The 26,048-nt window shown below is 42.0% G+C and overlaps 1 protein-coding gene across 1 annotated transcript in view; it reads right to left on the bottom strand.

Moving 5' to 3' along the window:
- Window positions 1-26,048, bottom strand: part of NKD1 (NKD inhibitor of WNT signaling pathway 1) — a 152,587-nt gene that overhangs the window by 13,506 nt on the left and 113,033 nt on the right. Inside the window, exons 5-6 of the mRNA XM_065416828.1 lie at window positions 12,752-12,858; window positions 10,073-10,168 (exon numbers count right to left, since the gene is read on the bottom strand). Coding sequence (XP_065272900.1) covers window positions 10,073-10,168; window positions 12,752-12,858 — 203 coding nt within the window. The remainder of the gene's footprint in view (window positions 1-10,072; window positions 10,169-12,751; window positions 12,859-26,048) is intronic.

Genomic DNA, 26,048 nt, shown 5'->3' with positions numbered 1-26,048 from the left:
ACATGCCTCTTTATCTAGCCAGCGTTAAAAGAGACAGTCAAATACTAATCTCCTGCACACTCTGAATATTTTGCAGTTAACAGACATATTCCTTTCAGTGTAACATGCAGGGAAACTTTGAAACTATGGTTAAGGGAAATGATTTACAGTAGCTGAGGCTCTACCTCTTCTAGCCTGAAAGGTCTAATGTAGAAGATCCAAATTCTGCCCTGATTTACCACCTCTGCAACTTTACAAAAGTCAGTGGAATTACTCCAGATTTAGGGTCTGCTCCTGCTCCCACTGACTTCAACGCTTAGGATCAAGCCCTTACATTGGTAGAAATAGAGCGGAATTTGGCAGCTTGTCCATTCCTTCCACAGAAATCTCTCTTGTATTTCCTCCCCAAAGGTATAAGGGTTGTCATAAGCTGTGTTGGTGGCTTGTTTCCATCCTTTTGACAAGAACCGATGCCTGAAAGTCTGCATCAGGGAATGACTGACTGACTGATAAACTCACCCACCCTCTCCTCTCACACTTTCATCATGTCTTGAAACTTACCCAAACCTACTGGAAAGTCTCTTAACAGAAAGAGCAGCATCTGACAGAAGGCTTCACAGGCTGAAGTTTTTATTGCAGCTGACAAAAAAAAACAACAACAACAAGACAGCCATCACTGGAATACTCCCTTCCTAAACTAACTTCTGGAAGGCCTCATACTATGCACACAGATCCTGATTGACCAAGCCATCTCTATTTAACAAAGTTCTTAAGTACATCCTTAATTTTAATGGGATTTAAGCACATATTTAAGTGTTTTGCTGAACAGAGACCTTATTGTTTCATTCCCCAACAAGTATTCTGCCACTACGCTCTCCCTTCCTTGGATACGGATAACCAGCACAGGTAACTTTTCATGTACTGCCAATTTTAATTTGGTGAACGCGCACACATTTGTCCCCAACAACCTAATCCCCCTTTTTTGTTCCAATATCCTATATGCTTGTACCATTTGCTTGTTAACCCCTCTCATTTTACTCTGGAACATGCAAAGACAGAAGTTCTGTACTTTCATTGGCTTTTTAAATGATTTTTTTTTCTGTTGGTGAGGGCTGCCTAACCCCCACACAACCGAAACGTGGTCCCTATTTTTCCTCTTCCACTGTCTTGGTCTTTCCCAACAAACCCCTTGCTCAACATTTTAGGAAGTACTTCCAGGCCTTGTCAAGGCAGGCCAGCTGTAATACAGGCACAACATGTACTCTCTGAGCCAGCAATATATCTGCACCCATATCAGGTCAGAAAATTTTGCAACTCTCAACCAAATGGGTTTGAATTATCCCAAATTACTTCAGTCTATCCAGCCACCAGGCATTTTAACATACTGCACAACAGTCCCATTAAAATTGTGCTTTTCTATTGTGTTGCTGCCTTTAGTATTTTGTCAAGTTCCCCAAGTTTCAATATCTAATTCCCTCCATGAGGATAAGAACTTCTTTGCAATCGGGAGCTCAATGAAAACACCCTTCAGACGGGCATGAACCAGTCAATCAAGATTAGAAGTACGCTTATGTAACCTAATCCACTTCCTTGCACTCTTAACCCCGGTCTCTTAGATATCACCACCAACATTTTTATTAAGGGATTCATTTACTCATGCTCCTTATTTGGGGTCTTGTAATTCTTGTACATTGACAGCTCTCCTATGGGCAAACCAGCCCACTCAACCACCAACTTTATTGCCCTGGCAAGTTTCTGGTTGAGCTGCCTCTAGCAAACAGACCTCTCTGCCTCCTGATTGCTTGATAGTACCTCCTTCACAAAAAGGAGATCCTCAGAATCATTCAAATTCCTGAGGTGACCTTGTGGGACTGAAGACTCAGAATGAGTTGTCAGCAGGACATCAGCCTTGAACTATGACTGAAGCTGTTTCCCCACGGCCCTGTCTCTAGGGTAGCTATTGTGGGGCTCACTTCTCTCCCGAATTATTGGCACTAGGCCCATCACGATAAGGCCTGTACAGGTCTTCCAAACATGCCTTACATTTTTCTCCAAGGAGAATTTTCATCTTCATGTAAAGGCCATGATAACCGGGCAATTTATGCTCACTCATGCAGCCTGTTCTGCTGATTGTTATCAGACTTTAAATCCCTTGAATAGCTATCTACAGATGTTGACACAGCTTTACATTCCACGCACAGCGAAATTGTCCCCTCCTGAAGAAACTTGTCAAGAACCAAGGATAATAGTATGGTACAACCAGTTAACTTCTTCCCTCTTCTGGCGCACAATCAAAAATGCTCAAGAAACCTCACAGCCCCATAGAACTCTGCAGGTCCAATTACCAAAAAAAATTGAATTCCCTGCCATACAAACCACAATTTTAGAAACTGCCTGAGGCAGGGAAAATAATATCCCTTGAGCTGGTCAAAGTTTTTTGCATGAAAAGTTTTTCTATCCAAAAATGGCATTTCCCCATGCCCCCAATAAAACAAACGTTTTGTGAAAAATTGCCATTATAAAAAATTTTCATTTTTGCAAAATTGTACATTTTTTTTTACCAAAATACTTACTGAAATGGTTTCCAAATATGAAAACAATTATATTAATTTTCATTCAAAAATATGGTGTAAAAATTCACAAAAAAACCCAGTTCATTTTGACTGCTATGAAAAGGAAAAAACGTGAAAATTTTTCACAAAGTTGTTTCCTCATTTTTCAACCAGCTTTCATTATGCCAGCAAAGATAAAGAATTTGGAGGTTGGGCTGTGTGTCAATATAAATTATTTTCAGATGGCTTTCTGTTTATGTGTTGAGATACCTACTGAAATTACATACTGAGATTGCTACTATGATGTAAGAAAAATTAGGCTATAAAATTCCTTCTTATAAGAGAAAAACGAATGCCTTTTTAAACTGTTTTAAGAGTTGGTATATGCCATACCCAGAATATGCTTGTGTCTCACTACAGCTGGGTTTCCAAGGTGAGAACGTATTAACTGCTGTGTATTTTTCACCTCATTATATTTTATGGACAAGGCAGCTTGATTACAAAAGTATGTTTACAAGAGTAATGGTTAACAGGATTTTCAGAAAGTGTTTGCTTTGGAATTATTACAAAGTGTATAGTTAATATAGCTCTATCATACATGGTGCCGTCAAACATTTCTCACACACAATTAATGACTCGCTGATAAGATACTGGCTGGTAGTAGTTGAGAACATTAAGAAAGTCTAATGTGTTTAGTAAACAAAAGCAACAGAAACTGACATTCAAATATGCATTCATTCCATTCAGAGCACATTTTGATTGAAGAAGTCCTCGTTCAGGGTACTAATCTTTTGTTTCTAAGGAATGCTAATTGGCACAAACTGAGAGGGACAGTACTTCCTGGTATTTCCAGGTCTCAGATCTGCTTGTCTGCCTTAGGTCTAGTAAGTAACCAGAGATTCTGGATACCAGACTAGGAGTATTTTCCCCTCCAAATTAATTAAATAGAGGGGTGCCCTGGGGAAGAGAAAGTAAAAGGTAAACAATCTGTTTGACCCTGAACCAGAACAGCCATCCAATTTCATAAGTGACTATTAAAACATAGCTGTGAAAGACATGGATGAGGGGACGTGTGTCTGGGTCTTCTGAAGGAGTTATCAAACATTAGGACCTTGTCTACGGTGAGCTTTTTCTTAAAATTTCCCATTGGTGCAAATCCAGCCGTGGTAGCAATGGTGGGAGCTCTAGTGTAGACAAGGTGCCACCCGCTGCTGAGATTTTTATATAGATTTGCTCTAAAAAGGCTGGTAAAAGCAACAGTACCTGATCTACATTAGAACTCATCTCCTCCTCCCTCTGCTGGAGTTGCTCCCACAGCTGGAGTTGCACCAATGGTAGCAAAATGGTGACAAATGTAGCAAAAAACCAACAAGTTACAAGATCAAGGTTAAGGACTAATTCAAAAACATAACCCCCAGCCCCAGAGGCCACGTGCCTTCTTCTGTCATTTTTCCAGGTCAGATTTGAGCGCTACTAATGAGCACAAGTGTGGGGCTGAGTCTTGAATGCAGAAATACTTAACAACCCTTCACCCTCCTGACAAGAGGAATATGTGGAAAGATAGCCAAAAAAAAAAAAAAAAAAGAAAAGAAAAGAAAAAAGTAGGGAATGTGAGAGAAAATTGGGTATTTAAAGTAATAGTCAAGGAACACTTAAGTGTTAAAAATAGATTAAGAGAAACATTTGTATCAATTCTTTCCCTTTCCGTCTCACAGAGAAAAGTACAAATGTCTTATTTAGAAGTTTGTTTGTAGTCTGGATTTGCCAGCATTACAGATAGTAGGTTTCTTTACTGCAAGATCAATTTTTTATATTCATTTATCATTTTTGAAATGCTTATATTTGGGATTTGAAAGAGCATCATTTGGTAACCACACAGCATTCAGTCTAAAAAACCCTGCTTTTACTCCTGATAACTGACTTTCTTGAATGTTTAGAATTGTGTAACCATCCTCTGACAAAACCAACCTTCATGAGACAGAGCAGATAGCAGAAAAAAGGGGTTGGCATTTCAGAAGTACAATTATATTCAGAGAGCTCAACATAAAACCTCATGGATCACAACACATTAGTTCAATTATCAAGTTTCAAGTCCAATTACAAATATCCATGTGAAGATAATTATAGTGCAGCTGTCAGTTCTCAAAAGGCCTACAGTACATAATGAATTGGACTCTTAATGGCCTATGGAATGAAGGGAAACATTATTAGTTAAGTTTTATAATATCCACATTAGAGAGAAAGTTATCTCCCCACACACCAAAAGGACTATAAAATGCTCTTCTGCCAGAACATTAAGAACAATATTATAAGTACAGATATTGAATGCTAATTTTATAATTTGCCATCCCAATAATTATGTTCCAAAATACATGGTGATATCATATCAAAGAAGCACGACTAGATCTGAACTTCTAATTGTAAAGACCAAGCAACAAACCATAAAAGTCTCAAGAGGAAAATCAAAGCCATATTAAGTTCAGAAGATGTTAAGACCAGAGGAAAATCCTGCTAAGATGGAATTTGAACACTCTCATGAAGATCTGTCTTTGTGAAAAACCCTGGGGAAATTTTATCTAGTTCCCAAATCCCCATCCTGTTTAGAATTTTCAAAATGAATACAGTCATTTTAATGCAAAAGATGTTTAGCCCATTAACAAAAGTTGCACTCCATCTCAATGACTTTCACTGAATTCATTTTCACACTGTATATATCATTTAGAAACACTCTGGACATAAGGGCCAAGATTTCCAAAAGCAATTACTGATTCCGCACGCCCAGTTTGAGACATCTGAAAGAGATGTAAAGGTTGCTGAATCCCTACACATTGAATATCAGGGGCCCTTTAAAAGCATCTCAGTTGGACACTGAAAAACTGTGGCTATCAAAATCACTAAATCTCTTTTCACAATCTTGTCCTGGGCCTTCTGAATTGTGTTCAGATTAAGTATGCAACACTGTGATTGTACAAAGTTCATTTTACAAAACAACAACATGGATAGCTTGCCAACTAAACTGAGATGTTTCATAGATAGTCAGATACTCTAAGATGGTGGGCCCAAACACCTGGACACAATAAATTACATTCTGAATTTCTTTTCCAGAATGAAATAAAATGTTATCCTACTATTAAAATCAACAACAAATCCAGGATCGCTCCAATTAAAACTTCACAGCAAATGGGGGTGGGGAGTGGTGATATTATTTTGATCACCGGTTCTGGACCACTGTTTGGAAAAGTTTACTGGTCCGGAAAGCATTTGCACTGATCTGCCAAACAAGCATTGTTAGAAGGCAACAATCTTCCTCACATTGGGCTTGATCCTGCAATGCTCTGACCATCCTGTCATCGATCCGGCAAGGCACTAAGCATATGCTTAAACTTTAAGCATGCGTCCTTTGTCTTTAATGGGTCTATTCACATGCTCAAAGTTAAGCACATGCTAAATGTGTTGCTGGATCAGGGGCAAGATGCTCACCAGACCGCGGGATCAAGCCCATTATTGTGAAGTTGTAGGCCATTTGAAAACTGGAATTCATAGCTTTCCGGGGTCTCTATCTCGAGTTATTTATGTAACAGTGACCACCATTAAAATCATACAACAAGTAAGATGGATAATCCAAATGACAATTTTAAGATTCAGAATCTTGCAACCTACTGGGACAAAAACAAGTGTTGTAAACAGTTGGAAAGCTTTCCATTGGTATACAGTCTTGGTTTCTAGCCATGGTCATATGTGAAGAACTGCAAATTATCAGCCTACTTGGTCCCTTGGGCTAAAAGACAAGTATTTGGCACAGATTCAGGACTGAATATAGCAAACTCCAGACCTCAATCCCTGCACAGATTTGGTTTCAGTTAATATGCTGTCTGTTCTTGTAGGCAGAGTTAGAATTTGGCTGCAAAACATTCTCTAAGTACAGTCAAATTAAGCTCTCTGGTGTACCACAAAAATCACAGATAATTATTGTATGCATGTTCAGCACATGGAACTCCTGATGACATTAATGGGAATTCCAGCCATGGGCATAAGGGACATCCCTGAGTATTCTTCCATTTGTGGTTAAGGCACAGGCCTGGGACTCAGGTGATCTGGGTTCAATTCCCAGCTCTACCTCAGATTTCTTGCATGTTTTTGGGCAAGTCACTTAATTGCTCTGTACCTCTGCTCCCCATCTGTAAAACAGGAATAATACTTCTTCTCTCTCTCATATCTATTTAGATATTAAGTTCTTTGGGGCAGGGACTGTGTCTTACTGTGTGTATTCACGGTGCCTAGCACACTGGGGTCCAGATTTTGAGTACACTATGTGCTGCCATAATATACAATAATAAATCTTAGTAATGGTTCTCCTTTTAGATATTCTTCTCAAAAACCTGCACAATAACCTCATTTGGCAGACAGTTTGACTGTGAACACAAAAAGAAATTCCACTTCAGTCTCGTGGACAACTCCTAGCACCATTTCTTGTCTATTACCTCCAAGTTTTCAGTATTTTTCCTAGTCCTGTTCACTCAAGTCTTGCTAATTTTTAAAGATATTGACTTAAAAGCAAAAGGAGAATGAAGCCTGCAGCTGATCGTTTAAAGACACAGATGCCAGGGAACAAGACTTTGCAAATAATCAGTGATGCATTAAATCTAAGTAAAAATCTAAGTTACTATCCTTCCGTAACTACTATTCTTCGAGATGCATTGCTCATGTCCATTCCGTGCTAGGCGTGTAAGCGCCTCATGCATCACTGTGGAGCATTTTTCCCTTAGTGGTATCCGCTGGGCCAGCTCAAGTGCGCTCTGGAGCGGTAGTAGGGTGGGTCATGGAGTGTACATGAGCAACATATCTTGAAGAACAACAGTTACAGAAGGTTAGTAATTGTTTTTCCTTCTTCGAGTGCTTGCTCTTTCCATGCTAGATGACTCACAAGCAGTACACTAGGAGGTGGGCTCGGAGTTTATGGACGTGTTGATGGCAACCCTGCTCTTCCAAAACTGACGTTGTCTCGGGCCTGTTGGGTCATGGCGTAGTGGAACATGAAGTTATGCACCGAAGACCAGGTCGCGGCTCTGTAGGTGCTCTGGATTGGGACCTCCACAAGAAATGCTGCTGTCGAAGCTTGGGCTCTTGTGGAATGAGCAGTTATGATGGCTGGAGGCAAGACGTTCACCTGATCGTAGCAAGCCGGAATACAGGTGGTTATCCAGGATGAGATCCTTTGGGTTGACGCAGGTAGCCCTCTCATCCTTTCTGCTATTGCTACAAGGAGTTGCGTGGATTTGCGGAAGGGTTTAGTTCTCTCAAATTAAAAGGTCAGGGCCCACCTAACATCCAGTGAATGAAGCCGTCGTTCCTCAGAGTTCTTGTGAGGTTTTGGGAAGACGACAGGTAGGAATGTGACCTGGTTGTTATGGAATTGTGACACTGCTCTTGGCAGGAAGGCCAGATGGGGGCGCAGTTGGGCCTTGTCCTTGAAGAACACCATGTAAGGTTCTGATGCATGTAAGGTTCTCAGAGACCCTTCTGGCCAAGGTGATCGCCACCAAGAAGGCAACCTTCCAGGAGATAAATAGCAGGGAGCACAATGCTAATGGCTCGTGGTGGGGGGGGGGGAGGAGGGGGAAGAGGGGAGGGGAGAGACACATGAGCTTCGACAGGACCAGGTTTAAGTCCCATGGGGGAGGAGGTCTGTTCGCGAACCTGAGGACAGAGTCTTTCCAACCCTTTGAGAAACCGGACCGTTATTTCGTGGGAGAACACTGATCTGCCATTCACTGGGGGCTGGAAGGCTGAGATGGCTGCCAAATACACCTTAATAGATGACAGGGCCAGGCCCTGTTGTTTTAGGTGCAGCAAATAGTCCAAGATAGACTTAAGGGAAGATCGAGATGGAGAGAGATCACGTTCGGAAGCCCAACAAGTGAAATGTTTCCACTTGGCCAAGTACATAGCCCTGGTGGAAGGCTTTCTACTACCTAGCAAGACCTGCTGAACCTGTTCTGAGCAGGCCTGTTCAGCCATGCAGCATCCATGCAGTTAGGTGCAGGGAGGCGAGGTTCGGGTGAAGTAACCAGCCATGGTCTTGTGAAATCAGGTCCAGATTGAGTGGGAGCGAGAGTGGGGCTGCCACCGAGAGATCCAGGAGTGTGCCAAACCAATGCTGGCGTGGCCATGCTGGTGCTATCAGGATAACTCTTACCTTGTCCTGTTTGATTTTTTAGAAGAACCTTGTGAACCATGGGAGTTGGGGGAAAGGCAGTAGGTGGTCTGCCCATGAGATCAGGAAGGCATCAAGAGAGGGAGCTCGGGCCACGCCCGCGCAGCTAAGAAAAATGATGACATTTTCTGTTCTGCCTGGTGGCGAACAAGTCCACCTGGGGAGGCCCCCACTTTTGGAAGATGAATCTGGTGACCTCCGAGTGATGGGACCACTCGTGGTGAGAGGACACGCCAATACATTCTCTGAAGATGATTCTTCTCTTGGCACCCAGGGTGGAGCAGTACCCACTTCTTCCTCCATATGGTGGCAGGGTGCCGGAGACAAGTGGCATGCCAGAGATCAGGACACTGGGATCAGGTAGGGCTTGCCCCTACATGGTGCCAGGAGGGTGCCCGACGCACCCTGTTCCCTCCTGCTTCCAAACGCCAGAGCTGATAGGTGCCCCATTGGGGTTGGTGGGATTGGAAGAGAGCGGGCGGTAAGAAGGAACTGAGAAGGTGTGGGGCCGGCAGTGCCCCTTATACTGGCACATAAGCATGTAGCTCCAGAGGGTGCTAGAGCCGGCCCAACTGATACCACTAAGGGAAAAATCTCCAGCAATAGTGCACGCAGTGCACACACCTGACATGAGCAAGCACTCAAAGAAGAAAACACTTTCCATGAAGTGGGATTCATTCTGGTTAGTACATTTTGAAAAAAATGACTGCACTCTGTCCATGTTCTTATACTGTGATGGGTTCCCTTATTTATTAGGAACATGAACGCACCCTGAAAATCTTAGTATGGATACATCTTCTACAGATAGCCACTGACTGCTGTGCTGCAGTAACTGTCACAAGGTTTATGAGGGAGAGTCTATAATCTGAAAGAGATAGCAGCACAGATCTCTGCCCAACGCTCATGAAAGGGACAGAATGGTACAGTCAGTACTATTGGGAACAAAATTCCAAAAGCAAACTTGCTATTTGGTTAGCTGAACTATGAAAAATGGGACAGGAGACTGAACAGGGATTTGCAGGGACTTGTTTTGACAATGTGTTTGGAGATTCAGTTGTTTCCGATCTTTCCCCCCTCAAATGCCAGTACTATTTCTTTTAAAGGCTAGTCCCAGACACTAAACAGCAACCAACCTAAAAGGTGGTACGGTAATTCCAAAACCAGTAAACTATTGGTGGGGTTGTTTCTGAGAGGGAAGGGGCCATGGAAACTGCTGTTGAAGTTGGCAGGACATGTTTACTTCATAGGAGAAAAAAATGTTCCTGTTATAAAACACTTCTCTTGTTAGCAAATGCTGTACACAAAGGGGCAGCTATACTTTGCTTACCTCACGTGTGACTCTTCCGTTGTTATCAAAGTCATACAGTGTGAAGGTCCATTCTTGCCTGTTATCTTCCTCTACAGACACATCACATTGCAATTCCTAAGAAACATGCAAAGAGCAACTGATTACCTAAAGCAAAAGGCGTGCTTGCCTAAGAGGCTCAGTTTCTCTGTAAAAAAGAAGCAGTTCTCTTTATTACTTCCTTTCTCCTGGGGAGAGGCATTTAGGATTTGTTCCTTGTAAGCTTCTGTCCACTGCACTGGAGTCTCATGACATGAAGGTTCCTTTCCTAAAACCCTTGGGCTAAACTTCTTGGAAACAACAGACAGACACTTTCTATTTTTACTTGTACAAAATACAGAAATATGAGAAAGCTGCCTGCTGAAGTTCTTAGAACAGAATATAAGATTTCCCACTAAAAGAAGTCAGAAAGAAAAACTCCACGTAACTCAGGGAGAAAATAAAGAGATGGCAGAAACAGACCCACAGTATGAGGCATCATGCCACTGAATCAGAAGTGGCCATTAATACAAAATGGACGCATGGTATTAACCCCCATTGGTAAAACTTGCTCTTGACACAGATACTTAATGTACATTATTAACTTTGGCAACCTCGGTACCTCTTCATGCTACCGAAGTTACAGAAATGGAACTTGATTCGGAACTGAGAGGTAAGAATCCCTTACCACAGACAAAGTAAGGATCAGGCAACAGAACATAAATTGTGCTCCTGCTAGTGAGAGAGTGACTTGAAGACAGCCTACAACAATCAATGTATATAAAGAAAACCAGCAACACCACACCAAGAAAAAAAGACGCACTTTGACCTACTCCAGTCACCTAGTTGCAAGCTGCTTGCTTTCTCTTGAGACCTGTGCAATCCGAGTCAACCAAAGTCACAAAAGGCAAACAGAAAAGTTACAGCACAATTAAAATAAAAGCCACTGTATGTAAGTAAAATAAACAGCTCCAAATAGCTTCAGCATGATAGAGCTCAAAATACCTGGTTGATCTGCTGACTTGAAACCAATTCCCTACAGCAGTTAACAGTACCCCCATCCCCTGCTGAGTTCAAAGGCAGTCTTCTCTCTGTTGTAACAAGCCCGTCTGAAAGCTGCCAAGTGCCCCACACTCTACTGTGGAAACACAGTTTCATATTACACAAACATTCCCAGCCCCTTTAAAAGCCAAATCACATCCACCTCAGATTTAGACCTCTCCTCTCAACACTTGCATTTCTGATTCTTTTATACCTGGTCATAAAATGAAAGATTTACCATTCTCCTAGCCCCTAGCTTACAAGGTTAGAAAGCTTTGATTCGGAGAACAAGGGAAAACTATCAATACTTGGTTTCTTGCCACATATTAATAGTTCCCTGTCCCATACTGTCTACGATCTTTATGTGAGGATGTGCCCTGCTTAGTTAATAACATGGCAATCTTCCCTGCATTAGTCATGGAGCCCAGTACCAAGTGCTAACCTTTGTGGCATGCCAAGAACTACTTGGGAACAAACATAGTCTTTACTGGTATGGTAGAGTTCCAGCTAAACTGGCACCAGGTGTCCACCAACATTCAAGCATCAGGGCACTGTAAACTGTAATTTGCCATGTCTTTCACGTGTGTGAAATGTCCATTACTCAAGGTAGAGTATAAAATCTGCCAAAAGAAAGAAAGAAAGAAAAAGAAAGAAAGACATCTGTCAACGTGACTAAGATCACAGGAATACTTGCATTTCTCATGGAAAAGCCGACCTTAAAACAGTAAAAAGTAATTTGCACGGGGCTACCAAACCTTCTCCAGAGAAGCAAATGAATGTTCCAGTAACATTACAAGATGGCTAGATGGTCTTTTACATAATAATTGATGAATGCAAAGCTCATTAACATGACAGACTGACAGCTCTGAAAGGCAGAAGTTTGCCACGTCTGCTGGAGTACAGAGAGATGAAATGCATGCTGTTCTGCCGGTACCAATGTGCCTCCCTGTTCGCCAAGAAAGACAGACAACTCTCTAGCTGGATGACAGCATGTTTCAGTGCTCATATTTATTAAATCTCTCTCTTTATAAGCAAAACCTGCCAACTATGCACAATGTCTGGCAGTTTTATGATGTTTATAAGTCTACAAGGAAATAGGCCATCAGATGAATTCCCCTCAGGATCTTTATTCCCCCTCCATCTAATCAGATGAATTGCCAATGTAGGTCCAGGTTATTTCATTCTGGAGGCCCAGACATGAAAGACTGCTGGCTAAGGCACCTTTCACAAATATCTTTTACACTAGGCAGATTGAACTGAGTATGATAGTCTACAAAAGCCAATATAAGGATTTGATAACATAGTGGGTGGCACATGAAGTTATATTTGAAAAGCTCACAAGTACAGAGCAACGTCAAAATCTCCTTACCATATACTCCAACTCCGGTGGAGAAGTCATCATCATTAGGCTTTATTTGACATTAGAACAAAACTTGCTAACCACCCCTTAGGGAACAATAGCCAGGCAAATAGGAAAATAGAGACTCAAGGCCAAATCCTGCTCTCTGATGTACATCAACCTGATGTACAATGCAACCAATGGGAATTGCACAGACAACTGATGGCCGTATTTGTCCCATAGACTATTTATCTAACTTATTTGTATCAATATATTTCAACATTCGAAAATGAGGGACTTACTTCAAATTTTAGTTGTTTCCTGGAACTTGTTCGTGTGTCACTTTCTTTCCCAGCTTTCTTTTCATCTCCACTGCAAACTCCATCTGTCTTCTCTGGAGGCAAAGCCACTGCAAAAAAGTATATTTAAGGAAAAAAGTTCAAGACGGAATGTCAAAGTAGTCTTATATCACATCAAACCAGATTCCTTTGTTTCAAAAGTCTCATAATATTTAGGGTGAAACCTGATTTCAGCAAACTTGAATGGAAGAGATGCTATTATACTTGATTTACTCTTGTATCTGATATACACCTATGAGCATTTCAATGGACACTCTACCAGCAGCTCTTGTTGCAGATCCTCTTCAACAAACTCTATCAGGTTCAAGCAGAGCACTACGAGAATACAAATCTGCTAGAAATATTAATATGAACTAGTTTCACACTTTTGCCTACCATTTTTCAAAACAGTGGAGGTTCAACTTGCAAAAACATAGAATTCACCACAGCAAACAATATCATTGAAGTTGAAATGAGCTTTCCATTCTATTCCAACCTCCCTCCTCAACTGCTCAAAAGTACTTTCTTAAATTCTTCTTGGGATAACATTTTCCAAGCCTGGTTGAAGCCACAAGTTTATTTTTTTCCAAGAAGTTTCAGCAGCTTTTTGAGTTATGCATAAAAAAAATTATACTTTTCCCGATTGTTCAGACTGAACTATTTGCACTTGTGAAAAGCTTTAACGCTGGCATATTTCTGAGTCCTCACCGAGGAAGAAAACACAATACAAAAGCTTCTCATTCAAGTCTGAGGCACCTACTGAGAGGCAATTGGCACCGCACTGGGTGACGCTCCAGATGAAAACAATCAGTTCAATATTTTTAAAGTTATGAAATTTACGGTCCAATATTTAGCACTGGCCTCAGGTGCAATTTTGGACATGCAAATAATCTTGCCGGAAATTTTGTGCCCACAATTCATTGCAAGTGCAAATATTAGATATTAGATATCTATGGTCTTGTTTGCACCTGTGCAACAAAAGGCAGGTGAGAATATGCCTCTTACAGTTAGCATTCTTCCACTTGCACACTGGAATCTGTTTTAACCAATACATTTACCCTTGGACCATTTAAGATCCCTTACTTAGGGATGCCTAAAGTTCTAACATCTCAGTTATGTATTCTCTCAACACAAGACAAGTTTGACAGAGTAGGAATGACCTCCCTCAATTTAGAACCATTTAAAGGTGGACTGGCTAGAACAGCTCAGTAGCACTATGGTGGCTCTAAAGGTATTTAGTACTACTGAGATTCATCGCATTAACTACTTCAGGAGACCCAAGCTATTGTTTAAAGCATTATAACAGTTTTTCACTTTGTTCTTGGCATTTTCTTTAAAAAAATACAACAGGAAAATTAATTGAAAAAATAGAATGACCCTTAACATAGTTAAAAGTTCAGATACTCCCAAAGCTAACATTTCTACTACACATGAACTCACCCGCATTGCACACATGTGGCAACTTCTCATCCTCATTTCTTTGTTAAATTTGAATGCTATATTTGGTTTTGAATACTGTGTTTTGTTTTTTTAAACTTATGGCATACCATAAAATATACCTGATTTACAGTGAAGACAAGTTAACAATGAGGTAGAAACCTTAACCTTTAGAATTTCCTGACAAGTATTTCACTTTTTTGCTTTAATGTTGTATTAATGCCAACCTACACAGACATACACTCACTAAATTTATTATACACATACTCACACATGACACCTAGATTATGCTGATGATTGGCGCGCTCTAAATATCTGAGACAGACAGAGACAGATATTTGCAGGGGCGGCTCCAGGCACTAGCGCACCAAGCACGTGCCCGGGACAGCAAGCTGTGGGGGGCGGCGTGCCAGTCGCCATGAGGGTGGCAGTCAGGCTGCCTTCAGCGGCATGCCTGCGGGAGGTCCGCCAGTCCCGCGGCTTCAGCGGCAATTTGGCGGCGGTACGCCGAAGGCGCGGGACCAGCGGACCTCCCGCAGGCACACCGCCGAAAGCCGCCTGACTGCTGTGCTTGGGGCGGCAAAATACATAGAGCCGCCCCTGGATATGTGGTCATGATAACTAAGCAAGTTAAGCCCATTAGAGAAAATACAGTCACTTCATGAAAAAGCATTTAAAAGGATATTATATATATATTTTTTTGTATTCTGGATAATGTGCTCACCACCACTGTGGTGCGGTGGATTCTTGTCCAGCTAGCTGGAAGAAAAGAGGTTGTTGCCTCTTTAAGAGCTCCCCCTGCAAGTGGTAGCAGAGATGGATGAAGGGGGAATATTTACATGTACATTGCGGAGAAACTAAATGAATTCTTTGCATCACTCGTCACTGTTGAGGGAGATTCCCAAACCTGAGCCATTCTTTTTGGGTGACAGATCTGAGGAACTGTCCCAAATTGAGGTGTCATTAGAGCAGGTTTTGGAACAAATTGATAAACTAAACACTAATAAGTCTCCAGGACCTGATGGTATTCACCCAAGAGTTCTGAAGGAACTCAAATGTGAAATTGCAGGAATACTAACTATCATCTGTATCCTATCATTTAAATCAGCTTATGTACCAAATGACTGGACGATAGCTATGTGACACCAATTTTTAGAAAGGGCTCCAGAGGTGACCCTGGCAACTACAGGCCAGTAAGCCTCACTTCAGTACCGGGCAAATTGGTTGAAACTATCGTAAAGAACAAAATTGTCAGACACATAGATTAACATAATTGTTGGGAAAATAGTCAGCATGGTTTTTGTAAAGGGTAATCATGCCTCACCAATCTACTAGAATTCTTTGAGGGGGTCAACAAGCATGCGGACAAAGGAGATCCAGTGGATATAGTGTATTTAGATTTTCAGAAAGCCTTTGACACGGTCCCTCACCAAAGGCTCTTAAGCAAAATAAGCAGTTATGGGATAAGAGGGAAGGTTCTCTCATGGATTGGTAACTGGTTAAAAGGGTAGGAATAAATGATCAGTTTTCAGAATGGAGAGAGGTAAATAGTGGTGTCCTCCAGGGATCTGTTCTGGGCCCAGTCCTATTTAACACATTCATAAATGATCTGGGAAAAGGGGTAAATAATGAGGTGGCAAAATTTGCAGATGATACAAAACTACTCAAGACAGTTAAGTCCCAGGCAGACTGCGAAGAGCTACAAAAGGATCTCACAAAACTGGGTGACTGGGCAACAAAATGGCAGATGAAATTTAATGTTGATAAATCCAAAGTAATGCACATTAGAAAACATAATCCTAACTATACATATACAATGATGGGGTCTAAATTAGCTGTTACCACTCAAGAAGGAGATCTTGGAGTCATTGTGGATAGTTCTCTGAAATCATCCACTCAATGTGCAGCAGCAGTCAAAAAAGTGAACAGAATATTGGGAATCATCAAGAAAGGAATAGATAATAAGACAGAAAATATCATATTGCCTCTATATAAATCCATGGTACGCCCACACCTTGAATACTCCGGGCAGATGTGGTCGCCCCATCTCAAAAAAGATATATTGGAATTGGAAAAGGTTCAGAAAAGGGCAACAAAAATGATTAGGGGTATAGAACAGCTTCCGTATGAGGAGAGATTAATAAGACTGGGACTTTTCAGCTTGGAAAAGAGGCGACTAAGGGGATATGATAGAGGTCTATAAAATCATGAGTGATATAGAGAAAGTAAATAAGGAAGTGTTATTTACTCCTTCTCATAATACAAGAACAAGGGGCCACCAAATGAAATTACTAGGTAGCAGGTTTAAAACAAACACAAGAAAGTATTTTTTCATGCAGAAAATGGCTGGACTGGAAAGGGGAGGGTACGCCTTTGCTGTTGACTGGAAGAGGGGGCAGAATTTATACCCGGTGCAGTCCCGGAGAAGCTCTCTCTGTCACCTGGATCGGATAAACAAAGGTCAGAGGAATTTGGGGAAGATCCAAGAATATTTGGTTGACATGTTGCAGGGCAGAGTGTGGTGTGGTGCAGTGAAGCCCCCCTGGATGGATAAGACCAGGAGATATGTAAATATGGAGGTGACAAAATACAGACATTACCAAGGGAGATGGGTAATTCCATATCCGAACGTATCTTACTAGGCACCTGAGTTATTAAAGGAGGATGGGGTACATCTATCCGATTGAGGGTTAGATATATTTTTGTCTGATACTAAGGAAGGAATCAGTGAATATCTGGGAACCTGGTGGAGGTGGAAGGGAGGCAACCACACATAAATGCTGGTGCCTTCTTGTGGCAGATGTCCAGTGCATGTACTCATTAGGGAAGGGATATGGTTATCGGATCAAATGGATTGGGAAAGCATTGCAGTAAAGGAAAGCATCCCTTAAGGGAGCTGGAGAAGGGAGGTTCAGGGCTTCTATACAATAGGGAGCCAGGGACTGTGTGTTCATACAATACTTAGTATACAGGGATCCCAACCTTAGTTGGAATCTTTGGGCACTACTGAAATGTAACAACTAATAATCATAAAGAGTTGTACAGTATTCTACTAAGTAACGTACAAGAACTGAAGACTCATTCTTCAGCGTACCTTCCTCCAAAAACACAGTACTGGAAAACATGGAAATGGAAACATGGAAAGCTAAGATGCCACGTCAGAAAAATGATAAACTATGGAAATACAGAATTCAGATCACCAGAACAACTCTAACTCTGGCCCTGTAACACCACCCTAAGAACAACCAGAAGTGGAGATGTAGCATGCACACTTATGTTATCAGTTTTCCGAGTAGCAGCCATGTTAGTCTGTATCCGCAAAAAGAACAGGAGTACTTGTGGCACCTTAGAGACTAACAAATTTATTTGAGCATAAGCTTTCGTGGGCTACTTCTTCGGATGCATAGAATGGAACATATATTGAGGTGACAAAATACCAAGGAGGAGAAAAAAAAAAAACTTACTTACTTAATTGGCCTCTCAGAGTTGGTAAGACAACTCCCACCTTTTCATGCTCTCTGTATGTGTATATATATCTCCTCAATATAAGTTCCATTCTATGCATCCGAAGAAGTGGGCTGTAGCCCACGAAAGCTTATGCTCAAATAAATTTGTTAGTCTCTAAGGTGCCACAAGTACTCCTGTTCTTTTTATGTTATCAGTGACTCTTAGTAATGACTAACCTTTTATGCTGACAGATTGTGAGCACCTCACTTACACTGATGAGTAGTTACTAACAAGAGTAGCTCTGGTTAAGTCAATGGGACTACCTGTGTGAGTAACTGTCCACCAATATGAATAATAGGCTCATAATCTGTCCCCTAATGACTGTACACTGACATATTTAAACCGAACTGCCCCTATGTTACATCCTGTGACTTGGCTTCTTTAGAACCACAGACAGTCCACTGAAAAATACACTTTGCCATTTCAGATATTTTTTAATGGGGTATATTTGGAAAAAGACTTTTCCACTGGCCCTTTCCTCAGAAGTGAAGAGACAGCATCTCCCCAACATTCCTCTCAATGGACCAACATGAACTCTCAAAAACACTTCCCTCCTATGGGTTTTTCTGCCAGAGAAACAAAGTTCCCCATTCTCTCATTCCAACACTATGCTCTTGCAAAGATGTGAATGGAAGGTCTGCTGCACATGTGCAAAGAGTATCAGAACTCCAATTCACTAGGTGGAGCTGAGAGGAGAACAGAGCCAAATAGGACAGAATTAATTTCTGGTTTCAAGAGCTATTCTTCCAGTGGTATGTTTAATAACCTTTCCAGATGTACAGGGCGTATGTTCAGATAGGAAGATTTCACTTTAATGTATGATTTATGTAACAGGGAAAAATGTTCTCTGATAAATTAGACTCCTCAAAAACAAGAGTTCACTGTATTGTGGGAGGGGTGTGTGAAATTCACACGTCAGAAAATCTTTCCTTTGAGCTTTGCTGACCATTGTCTCAGAATGATCACTGGTCTTGTGACTCCAGGGAATTTTCCTTTGAAATCAGTTATTCATTTCTGAGCTCTGACACAATAGGGAAAGAAGATAATCTCATCCTGATGTCATATTTCATTTGCCAAAGAAAAATGGGGTGCAAATGACACAGCACGTGTCGAAAGCACCGTAAGGGGAAATATATGCATGTATCCAAGTAGTATGTATGAGTGTGTGTGTGTGCATATACGTGCATACGCACGCACATATGAACTTTATGGTAACGTATTTGAATAATCAGTCCTGTTGTGTTGTCTGAAATTAGAGCCCTATATTCTCTAATTTGCTTATTTCTTCCTTACTCTGAACTATTGGCATGCTTTGGAGTCTGCTGCTCAGTTTTGCGAAGGAGATACACACATGCTGAACTTATTTATAAATAAAATGGGAATGTCTCCCTGGGATTGTTCAAACTGGCAGCGCTGTAAAGAGAGATCCACTACTGAGCCACATGCCAAGGTTCAGATATATTCACAATGTGAACTTCCACTCAGTCCTGCCAATGATATTAAACTAGACCAGACCAGATTGCTATCTTGAAGGAGGGGGGAGAATTAATAGCTTCATGTTTCCAATGTCTGTGCCATCAGAAATTTGTCCATTTACAGTGTATCATTTGTGCATAAATATTCTCTTACCTCCCCACTCACATAACAAGCCATCACAGAGGACACACTATGTACACACGTACAGTATATGGAAACATGCCCTTTTTGTTGTGGGAATCCACAACTGGAAAAAATATATTTTTATTACTTCTCACAGGGACCATATCCTCTAAAACAAATTATGTTCTCTGTCAGAATACTGTGCGAGTTGAAATATTGCTATATTTCTTTAGAATATTCTCTTTTCTTGTTCATTAGTAATGGGCATGTATTCACTTCTATGACCTTAAGACACCATAAAATGTTTCTGGACAATATTTGAGATTGGAAACACAATAAAGGAAAAATATATTAACTTGGAAAAATTGTGAAATTCCATTCTTTCATGAAAGACAAATTAGCTGACTTAAGTGTACTTGCAGATGTTTTCCTCCAAGGATTGTTAATTATTACCATCCAATTGCTCATAATTGCGAGACACAGAGCGAGAGAGAGTGTGTGATTACCGTTTTAAAGGCATGAGACTCTTTTCTGCAGAACTAGGTTCTGTGTTCAAAGTTTTACTCATTTTCAACAATAGAAATAGGTAACAATACCAACTTTTCTTTAAAAACCACCTTATAAATTACAGAACTAGATAAAGATGATTGATTTGTTCTTCATGTCATAGGCGACAACTCCATGGGTGCTCTGGGACTGGAGCACCCACAGGGAAAAAATGGTGGGTGCTGAGCACCCACTGGCAGTCCCTCTATCAGAACCTCCCCCTCCCTCCCCACATCTCCTGCCCGCCACGATCTGCTGTTTTGCAAGGCGTGCAGGAGGCTGGGGGGGAGGGAGGAGGAGCAAGGATGTGGTGCACTCAGGGAAGGGGGTGGAATGGGATGGGAATAGGCGGGGTGGAGCGGGAGCAGGAAGAGGTGGGGTGGGGCCTTGGGGGAGGGGTAGAGTGGGGGCAGGGTCTGGGAGAGAGCCGGGAGGCAAGCACCCCCTGGCACATTGTAAAGTCGGCGCCTGTGCTTCATGTAATAGAAAGCATAGGACATTTCACTTCAAACAGGCTGGTTTTATTGTAATGGCCAAGGCATCACTCACACACACCTATGTCTTATAGCTTGGAACAGAAAGCTAATTAGAGCTGCATTCAACTTGAGGAGTGAACGCTTAAACTTTCACTCAGCTCAAGTGGCTTGTCACTTTAGATTTCTCATATCCGAACCCTTACTATGTGTAAAATTTTCAGAGGTCCACACCTCCATTTGAAATTTTTTAGGGATCCGCAAATTTAAAAAGGTTGAAACCATACTGTGCTAAACTATCTGTTCAATCTTGTATTTAGCTGTCACTCTCTTAGTACGTTGCCCAGACCTGAAGAAGAACTGTGTGTAGCTTGAAAGCTTGTCTCTCTCATCAACAGTAGTCAGTCCAATAAAAGATATTACCTTACCCACCTTGTTTCTCTAATATCTTGGGACACATGGCTACAACAACACTGCATACATACTGTAAGAGATCATTCAAGATGAAGTAGTCTGTTAACACCTCTTCAGACATAAGACACTTCACCTTGAATGGTCTTTTACAATATGTGTTAACTACTCATGCTAAACAATGTGTTCCATCTTGTATTTAGTTTTAGCACTCTGGATATGTATACACTGCAATTAAAAACCCACCAGGAGCCAGAATATCTACACCGCAATTAAACAGCCCCTTAACCTGAGCCTGAGTCAGATGACACTCAGTAATCCTGACTTTTGTCGTCATCCTCCTAACAAAGATGTCAGACTTCATCCCTTGCCATACTGTTCCTACTGCACAGGAAACAACTCCTTGAAAATATCTGCTGCTACCACGGATTACCAACAGACATTGTATCAGACCAGGGACCCCAGTTCATCTCCCGATTCTGGTGGGAATTTCTCAGACTCCTTGGCATTGAGTCCTTCGTCCTGCAGACTAATAGGCAAACAGAGAGAGTCAATCAAATCTTGGACCAGTATCTTCACTGCTTTCTGAGTTACCACTAGGACTACTGGCTTCACCTGCTATGCTATGCCTAATTTGCATATAACAATGCAATCCATGCCTTGACCCAACATAGCCCAGTCTTTGCAAACTATGGCATTCACCCCTGCTTCCACCCAGACTTACCCATAAGTTCTCCAGTATCAGCCGTTGGTGACCCTCTCACCAACACCGGGAGCTCAAGGAACACTTGAAATCTGCCAAAGAAGCCTATAAACACCATATGGACCAAGACAATCGGGCTGCCCCCAATCCAGGCTACAGGAAACAACATGTGGCTCTCTGCCCAGAACGTTAAACCAAGCCACCCATCTGCCAAACTAGACTACCAATATCTGGGCCCCTGCAAGATTACAGAATGGGCAAACCCAGTGGCCTTCAGGATATAGTTGTTCACTTTTAAAGCCCATCACTGAGAAACCACCCCCAAACTGCTGCAACCCACCACCCATAACAGTTCACGGACAGGAGCAGCACTTGGTCCACTGCATCCTCAACTGTCAGTGAGTTAGGGAAGGCTCCAGTACCTGGTGGACTAGGAAGGCTATGGTCCAGATGAGTAGTCTTGGGAATTGGTAGATAACATCCATGCCCTGGTCCTATTGTGAGAATTCCCTCAGAAGTACCCTGAGAAACCTGGCCCTGAGGCCCTTAGGGGGCCTGGGTGAGTAGGGGAGTATGGTCAGGACTCAGGACCTGAGTCTCTGGACAATCTAACAAGCACAGCTGGCCTCTAGTTGGCTTGAAGAGTCAGCAGACCAGCTCTTAAATCCAGCAGCAGCAGTTTAGCAGCTGCTCAAAGCCTTTGCCCATAGTTGCAATAGATCCTGCCCCAGACCCAGCCTTATGCCTGCCTTGCTTCACTTCAAGGAAACTCTGACCCTTGGCTCAGTATCTGGCCTCTGACTTCAGCTCTGACCTTTGGCTCCAATTCCTGACTTCGGCTCTGACCCTGGGCTCCCATTCCTAACTCTTGCTCCAACCATTAGACACAACAGTCCACATCCTGAACTCTGACACCCCGCTTCCCCCTCACATGGGTCAGTGCTCTTTCCAGCAGTATGTAGGGTTCAGTGTGGGGAACCTCCTCCCATCCAGAGCTGCAGAGATTGACAGTGCCACCTTTGTGGGTGGGGCTTTGTGAAGTAACACTGGGGCCTGCTCAGGGCACATGCTGCAGCCTATCCTCTGTGCTCAGGTGAGCTCCCCAGGATCATATGGGTGCCTATCTAAATGGCGCCCCCAGCTCCACCCACCTCTCCCCTTCTCAGTCCTTCAGATCCTGCTCCTCTCTCTTCTTCTCGGTCTGGCCCCTGAGTCCCCTGCTTGACTCCCCCAAGTCCAGTTCTGCCCTCTCCTGTAGCTCTAGCTGACCCATCTCTCTCCACAGCCAGGGGGAGTGCTTCCAGGGAATGGGGGGATAGATGTGAGGGGCCAGTGATAGGCACTGTGGGGGCAGGCTTGATGTGGTGGTGACCCACCAGACCCTTCCTGTAATTCACTGTTTGGGAAATACTGCACTAGCAAGTTGTAAGGCAAAGAGGAGATGAAGGCATGAGGGCATAAGCAAAAGATGGAGCTGAAGCAGCACTGCTAAGGAGTAATGTTAAAGTGGTAGTGCTAAGCACCAGAGTAGAAGTTCTGGACCATAATAAAGGACATACTGGGTCAGAACAATGTCCATCTAGCCCAGTATCCTGTCTTCCGACAGTGTCCGGGGCCAAATGCTTCAGAAGGAATGAACAGAACAAGGCAATTTTTGAGTGATCCATCCCCTGTCATCCAGTACCAGCTTCCAGCAGCCAGAGACTTAGGGACACCCATAGCATGGGGTTGCATCCCTGACCATCTTGGCTAATAGCCATTGATGGACCTACCCTTTATGAATTTATCTAGTTCTTTTTTGATCCCAGTTATACTCTTGTCCATCACAATTTACCATGGCAATGAGTTCTATAGTTTGACTGTACGTTGTGCAAAGAAGTACTTCCTTTTGTTTGTTTTAAACCTGCTGCCTATTAATTTCATTGGGTGAAGCCCAGTTCTTGTGTTATATGATGGGGTAAATAACACTTCCTCGTTCATTTTCTCCACACTATTCATGATTTTATGGACTTCTATCATATTCCCCCTTAGTCATCTCTTTTCCAAGATGAACAGTTCCAGACTTTTTAATCTCTCCTCATATAGAAGCTGTTTCACACTCCTAAGTATTTTTGTTGCCCTTCTCTCTACTTCTTCCAATTCTTTTTTTTTTCCCCAATTTTTTTTTTTTTTTGAGATGGTGCAGCCAGAACTCCATTGCAGTATTCAAGGTGTGGGTGTACCATGGATTCATACAGTGGCATTATGATATGTTCGGTCTTATTATCTATCCTTTTCCTGTTTCCTAGTATTCTGTTAGCTTTTTTTGACCACTGCTGCACATTGAACAGACGTTTTCAGAGAACTATCCACAATGACAAGATCTCTTTCTTGAGCGGCAACAGTTAATTAAGATCCCATCATTTTGTATGGAAAACATAATCCCAACTATACAATGTGCATTACTTTGCATTTATCAACATAGAATGGCAGATGAAATTCTGTTACCCAGTCACCCAGTTTTGTGAGATCCCTTTGTAGCTCTTCGCAGTCAGCTTTGGACTTAAACTATCTTGAGTAGTTTTGCATCGTCTATTAAATTTGCCACTGCACTGTTTACCCCTTTTTCCAGATAATGATGAATATGTTGAACAGCACAGGTCCCAGTACAGATCCTTGGGGGACCCCACAATTTACCTCTCTCCATTGTTAAAACTGACCATTTATTCTTACCCCTTGTTTCCTGTCTTTTAACCAATTACTGATCCATGAGAGGACCTTCCATCTTGTCTGCTTACTTTGCTTAAGAGCCTCTGGTGAAGGACCTTGTCAAAGGCTTTCTGAAAGTCCAAGTACACTTTATTCACTGGATCACCATTGTCCATGTGTTTGTTGACCAGCTGAAATCAATAGCAAAACTCCCATTGACTTCAACAGGCTTAGGATTTCACCCCAGAGTTCCAGATACAGGAAAAGTGGGAGAAGAATCAGTCATACAGTCAGAATTTAAGCCAGAAGGGACCACCGGATCACCTAGTTTGACCTCCTGAGTATTACAGGCTACCAACACCACCCAGCACCACCACACTAAATCCCTCAACCCAACAGTCCTTCAGAGTCAAGGACTGTCAGGACCAAAGGGATAGACAAGAGAACCTAATATGCCTTTTCAAGTCTCTAATTTCTTTTGCATTTCATAGCAAGTTTGACAAATATGATTGACAATCCTAGATCACTGCATAATGTCAATCATAACAGCAGCCTAGTTTGAAAGTTCAGATTATGAACTCCTTTAATCAGGCAATTACCTTCAAATTCAAATTCCAATTTTTACGTTCTTTTTGAATACATAAATGAAGAAACATCACCCCACCCCTCCACCAAGCACAGATTTTATTTTTATACCACTGTACTGACTGAAATATATTTCTGAGATACTTAATCTTTGCTTCCCTGAAGTTCTTCTCCCATACCTGTGGATAAACATCCACAGAACAGAGCCAACATCCAAGCAACATTCCTGTTCTCCAGCCACGAGAGAAAGCACATGGGAAAACATGCTTGTGCTGGGTTGGTGCCAGAAGTGTGTGTTCAGCTCTCTTGGGTTGAAAGCTGAAGCTGATGAATTAGACACACCCTTCAAAACAACAAAGATTAAGCTGCCACCTCTCATGCTTAGGTTTGGGAAATTAATTGTCCCTCTCAAGTCTGGTAGGAAAAAGGCAGAATGCAATTTAGCAAGAGCTGCAACGGTGGCGCTTCACATCGGAGTGGGCTGAACAGTTCAGAAATTCAAGTTGTGAATATGATGAGAAGTGATTTCATGCTATTTCATTGTCTTGTGGCTCTTGGACAAACATCAATGACAATGTTCAATTACACACCGGCAGGTTTAAAAAAGCCACATGATGTTGTGAGACTAAGAGTCCATTTTCTATTCAGGGGGGCTCATTAAGCGTGAAACATCTGTATATGACCAAAATGGGGTAATGGCTGTGGATGATGTAGTTCTGATAGTTTGGGGGGGGGGGGGAATAAATAAAAAACTGACCATCCAAATTCCTTATAATCCTTCAGCCACTTGGTACCTATTTCCACTGACACGTCATCACTAGGAATTCCTGAACTGGAGTTCCCTTGAATGTCATTGGGGTCAAAGTATTTCCATGGATAAATAATATCCAAATGTATGGTTTTGTACAACAATTAGCTGACAGTTTCTAGCCTGTTTTCATACCCCCCCAACAGTTTGATATAGCTGCATCTGATCTGAGTATTTCCAATTCTGGATACAGAATGTCAGCAAGTTTCTATTTTTTTATTTTAAATGCAGAAAATTTTCCAGTGCCTCTATTTAAATACAAACTATTTGCATAAAAGATGTCTAAGCATGTGGCAATCCAATTGCTCTCTACTGGCTGTCTCACTGCTCAAACATGCTGAGGCACCAAACCTGAATTCCTCACACTCTCTCCACTAAACAGTTTGCAGCATTTTACCTGATTCTGGTTTCTATTTCCAATTAGTTCCCCAACTCACTATATTTCATCAACAGCAACTGCCAGATTAACTGCTTTACTTGACCATCTTCACCCAACCTACTTTG

This window comes from Emys orbicularis, chromosome 14 (genome assembly GCF_028017835.1).
Source record: "Emys orbicularis isolate rEmyOrb1 chromosome 14, rEmyOrb1.hap1, whole genome shotgun sequence".
Lineage (NCBI taxonomy): Eukaryota > Metazoa > Chordata > Testudines > Emydidae > Emys > Emys orbicularis.
Note: the sequence above shows the minus strand (reverse complement) of the source record. Positions and strands in the feature narration are given on the sequence as shown.